This window comes from Pithys albifrons, chromosome 1, assembly GCF_047495875.1.
Source record: "Pithys albifrons albifrons isolate INPA30051 chromosome 1, PitAlb_v1, whole genome shotgun sequence".
Taxonomy (NCBI): Eukaryota; Metazoa; Chordata; class Aves; order Passeriformes; family Thamnophilidae; genus Pithys; species Pithys albifrons.
Window position 1 is genome coordinate 108,563,520 of NC_092458.1, and position 12,434 is coordinate 108,575,953.

The 12,434-nt window shown below is 38.8% G+C and overlaps 1 protein-coding gene across 2 annotated transcripts in view; it reads right to left on the reverse strand.

Moving 5' to 3' along the window:
* Positions 1-12,434, reverse strand: part of ROBO1 (roundabout guidance receptor 1) — a 310,605-nt gene that overhangs the window by 107,670 nt on the left and 190,501 nt on the right. For both annotated transcript variants that reach the window (XM_071563468.1, XM_071563457.1), the window contains exon 3: positions 6,523-6,680. In XM_071563468.1, coding sequence (XP_071419569.1) covers positions 6,523-6,680 — 158 coding nt within the window. The remainder of the gene's footprint in view (positions 1-6,522; positions 6,681-12,434) is intronic.

Below are 12,434 nucleotides of genomic sequence, written 5' to 3' on the forward strand. Positions count from 1 at the left end.
CTACTCTTGATCCTTGAGGAAACTAGCATTGTAGGGATCAGGAGAAGAAGGAAAAAGCGTTGAAGTGGGAAGCCAACCCTCCCAGGGAGTGAAAAAAAAAGACAGAATGAAGAAAAAGGAGTTGGGAGAAAGGAAATTGCTGGGGAGGGGGGCAACAAATACATATCGGGAATGAGCAGAAAAAATACACTTCTCTTTCTAAGCCTCCAGGGGCATATAGGAAATTGCTGCTTGCCCTTTAATCTGCCCCAAAAAAGAAAAACAATTAAAATGAAATAAAACCCTGAACTGTAAGTCCTTGCTCCCCACCTTCCTCTCACCCCCACAGCTTTGTGTGCTGTGCACCCAGGCCATGATCCTTTATTCAGCTCTCCATAGGACAGACAATGCTACCATTAGAATTACATATTCTACAGGAATATGCCTTCTTTTGCTGTGTATATAAAGTACATAATTTGGGGAAATTAAGATGTTTAGAGATTAATGATTGATAAATAAATGAAAAAGAGAGGAGGCTAGAAAAGAGAAAAGGAGAAGAAAGAAAGAAGGATAAACATCTTGAATTAATTTGGAGTGGCACCACAACAGTATGGTTTTTGTCAGGAGTATTGCTGCTGTAATGGTTGACTGTTACTCCGCACAACACACACCAACAAATTCAATCATTTTTTGTTTCCTTTCCCTTGATTCACCTCCCCACTGCAATTTAACTTTGGAAAGAAAGACCCCTTTCCTAAACAGGGAATTAATTTCGGCTTTTTCCACTGTTCCCTCCAATACAAACAACCCTTTCTCTTTTCCTTTTTAACTGATAGTCACAGAAATTTCTTCCATTTGTTTCTTCTGATGATCGAGGTCACATTGGGATCACCTATGCAGTTTTAAACTTGCTGAAGCACAAGGCTATGACTGGTCTGCACCAAGAACAATGAACGTAGTTCTCTTGGGACAATTCATTAGGAAAAATTTGGGGGCAAATAAATAAAACATCTTCCTGTGGATGGTACCATTCAGGGTGTTTTATCCTGTCACAGCAGAAGATCAGAAGCTTTCTTTTGACATTTTGTAAAAACATTTTTATCACTCACACATGTAAAAATAGCACAGTGTAAGACACAATAAATGCTTTGCATTTATGATGTACTATTTAAGGGCCAGGAAATTAAATGGGAATTGAGAATTTAAGTTACAACTTATCTAAAATAAGAGTGTAAGTCATTCAAAACTGTTGCTGTCACATGACAGCCACACAAAAAAGGAATGAGAAACCTGTATGCATTATTCATTTTGTAACTTTGATCTTTAAAGCTAAGAAACTTGAACACAGAAAGATAAATGGCTTCTCAAGCTTTTTCTTTTAAAAATCAAATGAGGATGATTCAGGATAAATGAGAGATAAGAGTTAATACGAAAGAGGGGGAAATTGCAATCACAGTGCTGCACCGAAGTTTCAATGCAAAGGCTTTGCTTTTTGTATTCAATTACAAAGGATTTCTTCTTTAGGTACCACCATCCTCTTTCATGTATATGTAAAAGAGTTACCTATTAAAATTTCATGTTCATGCATAGCTTTTTTCTTCTACCACCTCCACCATGACTTGATGTGAACAAATAGGAAGGTTTCTGAAGCATGGCCAGTGATGATGGGGCAGGAACAGATGCAGCCGTGAAATCCTGACCTCCAAACCTGGCTCAAACATCAACTTGCTCTGCAGCTTATGCAAGATGTGTATACATTCTACCACTGGGAAAGTATTGATAATTACAGGCACTCTGACTGCATCCTGATTTTACTGAGGCTTAGTGAATTAGGCAGGCATTGCCACTAAAATGTGGGACAAACTGATAGGTTCAAAAGCACATGGAGGTTGCCCTGTCCAGATGGGAGATCCACAAAATCCTCTTTGAATGTTTTGCACTCCTGAGAGTCTATAATTACTGCAAGTTTTTTGCCTAAAGATATGCTCAAAGGCTCCACCATCTTGGTTAGATTACTGATGTCAGCATCTTATATACAGGCAATTCCATTTGGGATTCACAAAGAAGACAGAGCAGCAACACAGCTCCTTGAGGGAGGCTCTGAGCAAACCTAATGCAGACAGACACCGCCACATCCATTACGAATCACAGCCCACCAGCCATTTGCATCCACAGCAAAGCCAGAGGAGGAATGCCTTTCCATCATAGCACACTGCAGCAGAGTTTGCTTATCTGAGCTTCCAAATTGGTACCTCCACACAAGCAGATATCACTAATCAGATGACAGAGCCAGACAGGCTGGGTGGGTGCAAACACACATTGTGATATGAAGGAAATGGATGGGGAATGAGGTGAAAATACCATGGCAGCGATGTGTGGGAGGAAGGCAGTGGGGACACCATTTGAAAAGTAGTGAAAGGTTTCTGGAGTACAACAGGAAGATAGGTGAGCAGTGAACGCAAGAATGATGGATTCACAGCCTTACAAGCAACCAATAGCACTGTGATTGCTGTGAGTGCCCAAGAAAGCCATTGCTGATGGGACTCACAGCCACTGACACTACTGCCAACTGCATCCAGACATCATACACTTGGAGAGACCAAACCTAGTTATTACAGCAGTCAGCAGAAACTACACTGATTGCACTTCCTCCTCAGTCCGAGGGAATGCAAACCCAGGGCTTTTGGCACCAAGGTGACACACGTGGCTATGCCTTAATGACACTGTGCTGCCATGCAAAAAAGATGGCTAGACTGATGGGGCTGGGAGCAGGGCTGTTCCTTCTCAGGATACCCAGGAGCCTAGATCTTTGCTCCAGGCAATGGGTGGGTCTATGAACTTCACCGATGCCAAACATGTATACACCACCAAAGGCTGGAAACACAACCAGGATCTTCCCCACCCCAGTGAGCTCCTCTCTTTCACTCACATTTCCTTTCCCCATTATGTCTCAGCTTCAAGAGGAGCATCACCCAGCCTCTCCTAATGCTGACAGATCATTTAAAAAATTGAAAAAATATGTTTGAGCTTTACATCGTCCGCAGTGAGAAATTAAAGCTATTCACTGGACTGCAACAAGGCACTCTTTTTCAGCTATATATTATATTACAGGAGGGATTCTTGATTCCAGAGTAATCCCAGAAGAAAAATTAACTAGATGAGCACAGAATCACACTAGTTCTGCTGGGTCCTCATGATAATTGTTTTTCAATTCAATAAATTAAGTTAAAGATGAGCATTTGCTTCACAGGCAAGACTGTCATTCCCGCTTCATTTGTAATATATGGAGAGGGATTAGCCACATCAAGCATATGATGCTTTCATACTGTGGTGTAAAAAACACACATGAGAAAAATCATGTTTAGCTCTAATGCACTGAGAAAACTGTTTATAGACAACACATTCAGGAGCAGAGAGAAAAAAATATTTTTGATGATTCTTCATTAGATGCACCCAGTAGACATGTGTGCACTCAAGAGCCTGCACCAAGTGACTTCTGCCAACACTGAGCACTACTGAGACAGCTGTGCTCAAATAAAATGTCTGTTTCTGTAATCCCCATCACAGATAGCTTTGCCCATACCCTGAACTTTCATTTCTTATTTGTTCCATTCACTAGTGTATAACCTGAAAGACATATACATTCATTTCTCTTCAAAGCACGTTTATTTGCCCTACAAATGGACCAGAACCATTCAAAGAATACTTTGATTTTTATTATCTCACCTATATAAACATATTGATTTCCTTAACTCTATCCAGGACAAAATAATATTTTCTTTTTATTGCATTCCTGAGGAAGTCATGCCTTAACTCGGATCTTATTTATCTGCTATTTATCTACATGTTTTGCTTTAAACTCTCTGTCAGGAACTAAGCTTCCACCTCTGTTTCTCTGGCACCCTTAACACTCAGCCTGTAAAGTCCAGTCTTGCTGACTCACAGATTAACAGTATCACGGCAGATGAGAAAAAAATTTCCATATATTAAAACTAAAGTTGCTTCATGGACATATCTTTTTGAAGAAAGTATAGATATGAATCAAAGAAAGAGATGTCAAGCATCACCCCTTATTCAAAAAACCTACAATCTTTATTTTAAATATCCTGTTAGAAAGGAGAGCATTAATATGAAATGCTTCAAACTGCCTTTGATGCAGAACTCTTAAAATTGCATCGAGTCAAAGATCAACAGGCCTTTAAGAATGAAAAGAACTGGAAATGCTTTAGAAGTGGAGCCACCGAAGATTTTTCTTTGATTAAATGCCCACTGGTATTACATATATATTTGAACACCAATACATATAGTTTGAGATTTCCTGATTTAGTAATTTCACAGCTCAAAAAGAGGAAAGTAACACCAGTAAATTGCATTATGGAAATTTACTGCCACAGAGTCAAATAAAATTTTACTATCAAATGAATGTAGGTGTTAATTTTCAATGCAGACATTTAAATGGAAAAAAAAGTAATTTAATGAAAAAATTAAATCTGTCACTTAAAATCCAACAATTTCATCCTTATTTCAGCTTTTGTACCCTTTTAATCTCTTATGTTCCTGTTGCTAAACTGAAATAGGAATGTTTTAAAGGCAATAAGTGAACAGAAATGGAGTAATTCTAAGTCAGGTTTCAAAATTAGTGTTTTTCCCCCCATCTGCCCTTTAGCAAGTTGTCCATTCCAGCTCTCAATCTCTTGTTCCCTCCCAGCCACTAGCAAGATAATACAGATGGTTACTGCAAAGAGGTACATCTAAATGTATATTTATCCACTTGGCAAGATCCTGCTCCAGCTGTAAGATGATGCAAATCTGCATCACAATGGAGCTTCAGTCTCTCGCCTGCGTGAGGAAGCACCCATGGTATTAATAGTGCTGCTGAAGACAATGTCAGGTAAATATGAAATAAATGGATGCAGTTGAGCTGAGCTAAGGCAGCACTGCGAATTTACACCTCTGAAAACAAACACTCATTTGGTTATGGGAAACAAGTGTCTACCTACACCTACATCAAAAACCTTTTTAAAACTGGTAACACACAATAAACTCTATGAGAGGTCATGGTGAAAGAACACTATGTAGGTGAGTATTTGATAAAATCACCAGAAAAGAAAACCAAACTGAGGGGCTTTATTTCATCCTAAGAACAGTTTTAAGAAGTACAGGTGGCACTGTCAGGCAGTGATAGCTACTTTTGTTCTGGGTATGTCTTTGTTCCAGCAGCTGGAAGAGCAGTTTTCATGTATAACAAAAGAAACGTACTTAATAGGCAACACCTGAAAATCCTTCCAGAGAATAAACTATAGCAATAGAAAATGCAAGTTTAGAAAGCGCTTCCTGAGGGGAAAAAAATAGGTAGCACTGGAATCTTCTCTTTATCTCAGGTCAATTGACTTGTCACAGTGAGAAGGAGATTTGAAAAGGAAATTGCAAGTTCTTAGCAAGTATGATTGGAAGAATTCAGTTAATAGCCAGCAATCAGTATAGGTTTGGTAGGGTACTTAAAAATTTAAATATATGCATAGGCCACAACTACAGAATGACCGAGCTTTGTTTTGTTTGTAAAAAACCAAATGGAATAACAGAAAATTTAAAACTCAAACAAAAAATGGTAATTTTTTACTTAGGTAGCTAAAATTAAAGTGTACTTCCATTAAACATTTCCCTGCTTTCAGTATATGATTGAGACATATAAATGGTCCGTGCCTCTGATCTTGTTTTACACTTGTAATCCTTCCAGTACCAACAGGATCCCAGACAGTGTGTGCTTTCAGAGGGCACAGTTTCTCACCATATGGGAAGATGTTTTGTAACACTACGTTGGCAGCATAAAAATGAGTTTTGAACTCCCTTTTTCACTGCCATTTCTGCAAGATACTTGGTTCATTAGCTTATTGTTTCACATGTCAAAAGCAAAAAAAGGATCATTTTCTGATTCAAGATGCTGCTTTATCTGTACTCTTGAATAATCGGGCGCTGTATTCAGCAAGCTACAGATACAAATGAGTATGACAACACCACTAATGAGAAAACAGCTTAATTTGAGATGGCAAGATAAACCATCATCACTCTAAAGAAATGTATCTACATCCCCAAACCCCTTTCATACTTTCTAATACAATACACAACTTTTCTGCATGCATTATTTCCAACAGAATTGCAAAAGAAGGTCTCACTGAGACTACCACAGCCAAAGAAGGCAGGTATTACAGGCTGCAGCAATCTGTAGGTGGATAAAAGGCAAGAAAATTATAGGACAGTGAAGAATATAATGAATTTCATTGGCATAAGCTTCTAATTCCTCTGAGGAAGAGAAGAACATAGGTTTTGCATGGGCCTCTTTAACAAACAAAACCATACCCTGCAATGAAGTAGTATGAGATGAGAGGATACACTCCAAACTAAATACAAACTAGTCCTTGCCTGTGAGGGAAGGAAAGGACATATCCTCTGAAGTACAGAACAGCTGGATGTTCACATGCTCAAGAGAATGGTGACTTTAGATTAGTTGATTTATGTACTGTTTGCAAAACTTTTTATACTTACTGTAATTCTCTCATCTTTGTCATCCAGAGGGGTCCCATCTTTCTTCCATGATATTGTGGGTTCTGGGTGACCTCTTGGGGGCTGACATTCCATCACTGCAGGTTCACCCACAGCTACCATTACATCTGATGGATTTTGTCTGAAGTCATCCCGTAGAACTGAAAGAATAAAGAAAATGAAGAAAAATTACCCAACAATATACCAATAGTGTAGAAAAGTGTTTTGTTTCAGCTTTTGACACTGCCTGTTGTCATTTTACTTTATATTAATGAACACATCAGTTAATCAGTAGCATGTGACATCTATGGATGGTGCCCAGTACTTCCCCACAGTAACACAGAAAACCCACGTACAACTCTTATTTAACTTCAAACATACAAGCCAAGTGACAGAGGAGGAAGGCTAACACAAAGTCCACACAGAAGAGCTGTCTCGCTGGTAGCACTTGGCAAAAAGTCTGTTTAGTGTGTGAGTAAAGGAATCAGTCTCACCTCTGTGCCCACCATGATCACGGAGCTGATTGTCCTGAAAACTGTGCTAAGGCACAGGGAAAATAAGGTGGTGGCTTCACTAAGGGCAAATCATACCTGATAAATTTGGTGGCCTTCTACAGGGTTACAGCAGTGGTGGATGAGGGGAGAGCAACAGACATCATCTACTGGACTTGTGCAGAGCATTTGACATTGCCCTGCAAGATATGTTGTCTCCAAACTGGATAGACATGGATTTGATGGATGGATCACTTAGTGGACAAGGAATTGCCTGGATGGTCACCCTCAAAAGGGTTGCATTCAATGGCTTCATGTCCAAGTGGAAAGCCATGATGAGTGGGGATCCTCAGGGGTCAGTACTGGGACCAGTGCCGTAAAACACCTTTGTTGGTGACATGGCCAGGGGGATGGGGTGCACCCTCAGCAGGTTTGCCAATGAAAACAAGCTGTGTGGTGTGGTCAGCATGCAGGATGGAAGGGATGCCATCCAGAGAGACCTTGACAGGCTTGAGGGGCAGGTTTGGGGTTTCTAAGCCTGGAAAAGAGAAGGCTCCAGGGAGAACTTACAGCAGCCTTCCAGTTCCTAGAGGGCTAAAAGAAAGCTGGAGAGAGACTTTTTACTAGAGCACTTAGTGATAAAACAAGGGGTAATGGCTTTGAACTGAAAGAGGGAAGGTTTAGATTCGATATTAGGAAGAAATTCATTACTGTGAGAATGGTGAGGCACTGGAACAGGTTGCCCAGACAGGCTGTGGATGACCCATCTGTGGCAACGTTCAAAGCCAGGTTGGATGGGGATCCGAACAACATGGACCAGTGGAAGGTCTCCCTGCCAATGACGGGGGGTTGGAACTAACTGATCTTTAAGAGCCCTTTGAACCCAAACCATTCTATGATTCCTCTCACGGTTGAAGATAGCATGTTGCTTTCTGCTCAGGTAAAACGTGACTTGGGGAGAAGCACTGCAGAGATTGCTGTATCCCCTCTTTTACCTAAGACACAAGGTCAGCCTGCCAGTAACTCAGAGGTTTATGGTTAAAGGTTGGGTGCTGGTCATACGAATTGCACCCATCCCTGAAATTAAGGCAAATATGAATACACTAACTAAAACTCCCAGTTCTCTGATGACAGTATGGGACACTAAATATTTGTCCAGCCTTAGCCAAACTCATCTTTGCAATCTACCTTGAGTATTTCTGAAGAAAGACTATTAAAAATCTTTCCTAATCTCTGAGAGCCATCACTTAAGCCTAAGCCAGGACCACATCCTTTATTTAGAAGTCAATTTTGCTACCTTTACATAGAAAGAAACATTTTTATTGTGGCTACATTACTAAAATTTGTTTTTTCTCATCACTTGGCTAAGCCCAGGCCTAAACAACTCAAGCTTCCTCCAATCACCCACTATGAATTTTATCAGTAGCTATGTGGTTATTTTTCTTTTTGGGATAGGAGAGACATCATACTGTGCTCAGCAGAACACCACACAGGGACACAGTTAATAGAGTAATAGCATTCTTAAGTTTTGCCAAATAAGTGGCATTAGGTTTAATCTAAAAATAAATAACTCAAATGATAACAAATATAACATTCTAGTCCTCTCCACTGCTGTTACTCCATACACACTGAACAAAGGATACAGCAATGGAAAAGCACATCACAGCCAAAGGACTCAGGATTTTTACCAAGCTGTATGCCACTCTTGCTACCTGCAATGATCTTGTGTCAACAGTAAATAGTGCCAAGAATCTGCCGCAAAAAAATAAATCCCCCACGCCATGGACCACAGATATATGGACATTCACTACTGAACAGAGGTTTGGTTGTTAATGCTGCTTCAAAGTGAGGTGTGATTTATTGTCAGCTGTTAAGGAATGTGGTTGGCACGTACAGCAACACCACTGAACCATTCTTCTCTCTAAGGTCTTTCATGCTGTTAAGGCCTTTTAAAACAGTCAGAAGGCAAATGGGTCATCTGCTTTGGGCCAGAGGTAAACACCTTCCTCACACCTGCCTTCTGCAATGCTATAGCATCTAAAATGAAGGAAGGGAGCAAAAATTATTTGTATTTATTTGTTTTGGAGGATTACTGGCAAACAGCCCTGTCAATAATCAGTATGACTGTCTTTGACTTTTTGTTCTCAAATACACATTCCTTACATTCTGATTCCCCACCATTCAGTAGCTACAGTCACGGGCCTCCAGCTTGGCTCACTATTACATAATACACAACAGGGAAAGTTCCACAGTGATACGGAAGTGTAGACAGGAATCAAAAGAATAAATAAAAAATATTTTGCTGCTTTTATAGAAAAAAAATAATTTCTGGAAGCAACAAAGAGCATCTGTGTACCAACAAGACTTATACAGTAGAGATCTCACCAGACATCACTGGAATTTACCAATCCCTTTCTATGCTGAACTACTCACATTTCAAATATTTCAGTCCAATGACTGAAATTTCTGGATGCATTGGAATTTTTGGATGCATTGGAATACCAATGCACTGAAAGAGGATAATCAAGAGTGAAATGTCTCTATCATTTTAACCAGAACAGAATTATAGGATTTAATGAAGAAATTATAGAATAATTTAGGTTGAAAGGGCCTTCTAGAGGTCATCTAGTCTACAACAATGAGATGCTATTGGATGAACAAGTTCTCTTGGACAGACTAGGTCTCTTGAACAGACTTAGTGTAGATAGTTTATTGAAAACAAAACAACCCAAGAAACAATGCAACAAATAAAACATTGCTTCATGCACAACACCCTGAGAACGCACACTCCATCTAAGCACAAAGAATTTCTCTCCCTGAAAAGCAAAACTCATGGATATTTTGCTACTGTGAACTTGGGAAAAACTGAAAATATTTTCAGCTATAACATCAATCTATGTTACACCTAGAGGAAAGAATATGTTTTTAAAGAGGAGAATGATGTCACTTTTAGGTATTCAGAAAGGTAAGCCAAAACCCAATCCTTTAACTTTCCTTCTGCTTTCAACAACACTTTATTAACTTTAACCAACATTTTATTACAGCTTCCTTATTATATTCCCATATATACTGATGCATCAAAATTGGATACACCAAATTACTTTTAGTTATGGAAGTGTTAAAATGCTACTCACATACCCTGAAAACTTTATATATCCTCATTCCATGTATACTGAATATGGCATTAATAACCAGATGTAATTTCTTGTGTTCCCGAGCAAACCTCAAGCCACCTAGACATAGTAAATCATGTAGCATAAGTGGCTAAGTTGACACTGCTTCTACTGAAGTCAAAGAATTTTTTTCTATTTACTTTAATACTTCAGAGACTTGATCTGACTTAGAGCCACTGGTCATATTATTACTTCTATTTTTTGCCCCGCTTCTCCAAACCGAAGAATATTAAAGAAGAAGAAAAAGAAGCTGCCCTAAGTTACTAAAAAAGCCTCCGTATATCCAGGCCCCTTTGCCAACAGCACATGAAAGTGCAGAAGAGTTTATTTGCTACACCTCAGTTCTATTACAACTCAATAAAAGGGGTTTCTTGACCATGAGCAAGAAGCCTCTTATTACTGCTGAAGATTGTATCACTTGGATAAATTTAAGAGACATATAAAAAGAAACACCCTTAAGTTTAAAAAAAAATTAAATCAAGAGATCTTAATAAACCGTAAGTGGTTTTTAAGTCTGAAAGACCTCATAAATCTGAGAGGAAAGCCTATCAGATAGAACCTCAGGATGGCTTTGGCACCTTTGAAATAACAAAGAAGTCCAGTGCTTGCATAATAAAACCAAATTACTTCTGTAATTTCAACACTCCTTAGTCTTGTAATAGCTTTACAAGCACAATACCTTGTCTGCAAACCAAGACCTTTCACAAATTAACCAGTTCTTAATAGAATGCCTTAGGAGGACATCAAAGGTCCAGGCCACAGATACATCAAAAAACAAGTATTTTTTTCCCATTTACTATGAATTATTTTGGCTCTAACATTACATAATGAAATGCTAACAAAATGTAATCCATTAGAGATTACTCCACAGATAGTCATCATGTAATTATTTTTGCAGCTGTAAAGTAGATACATGCTCTGGTTTTTTGCCTCAGGCTGTGGCAATCCTGCATGAAGTTATAAATCTATAACTTTTATCCCTTACTGAAAAAAACATATATTTTTATTTTCTGTCCTTCACAGTAAAGGCTCACTGTAAAGTGAGAATACATTTCCTTTTGAAGATATATTAGAAGTATACTTTGCAATCCAGTACAGCAAATGCTTTCTGTCACCAAACGGTCAAATTTCACCGCAGGCACCTCCCTCTATGTATGTGCAGCTGGAATGAAAATAGATACATTAAGAGGATGTTTGCTTTCTTCATTTTTAAAAGTAATTCTGTGTGGAATCTTCACAGATATAACACCCCTTCCTCCCTCCCCCACTATAGTTCTGACAGACCATGGTTAAAATATAACATATTGCCTAGTATTTTCTAAAATACAATGAATAATGATTGTAATCATTGTCATTGCACAGTTAGGACAACTCTATGATCTTGCTGTGTGAATGTGCTTAACTAATGAGGTTAAAGAGCAACTTTTACAACTCCATTTTAAAATCAACTGCTCATACAACTGCTTCATATCATGTATTATTCAACCAACTAAACAGTTTTTCTTTCCCCAAAGAATCTCTCTTAGAGGAGAAGGGAACTGCCAATCACTTGAGGATAAATTTTTATTGACAAGCAACATAAGCAGCGACAGAATTTTCTGTGTAAACCCTAAACAGTGCTTTGCAAAATGCAGCACCCCTTGTTTTTTTCTCATGTTCTTTGTTGGCTACTATGACAAAGAGTAGGGAGTCACTACTGGGTGAAATGGGAGGAAGGTAGGCAGGCAGGATTTCTTTGCCTGTATACATAGTAGATAATTAGGAAAGATTATTGTTGCAGGGTATCTTCAATTGTGATTCAAAAATGATAAAGAAAACAGGAGGAAAAATTTAATCAATCAGAAAGTTCTAGTCAATACTTGAAAAGAATGAATTTGTAAAGAACACACTAATTACCATCATACATTGTGGATATCTTGCCTTAACAGGTGGTATCATTTAAAATCTGGAAATAAGAAAACCTGAAAATTTTGATGACAGGTCTATTCTAGTCCAGGCACTTCATGCTAGATCAGTTCAAAGCAGTGCACCAAAATATATCTGGGATCCCTAATCAACTAAGATCTTATATCCATGGTCACCTGGAGAAGAGAGAAAGAGAGGGAAATGAAGACAGTTGGGGTGCAGTGTCTTAGTCAGACCAAGGTAATCTTAATCCATTTCAATTCTTACAGAACACTTCACCCAGACTCACTTCTCACTAACTCCTCTTGCACCATCCCAAACAAAGTCAATTATTTTGCAAGACTAC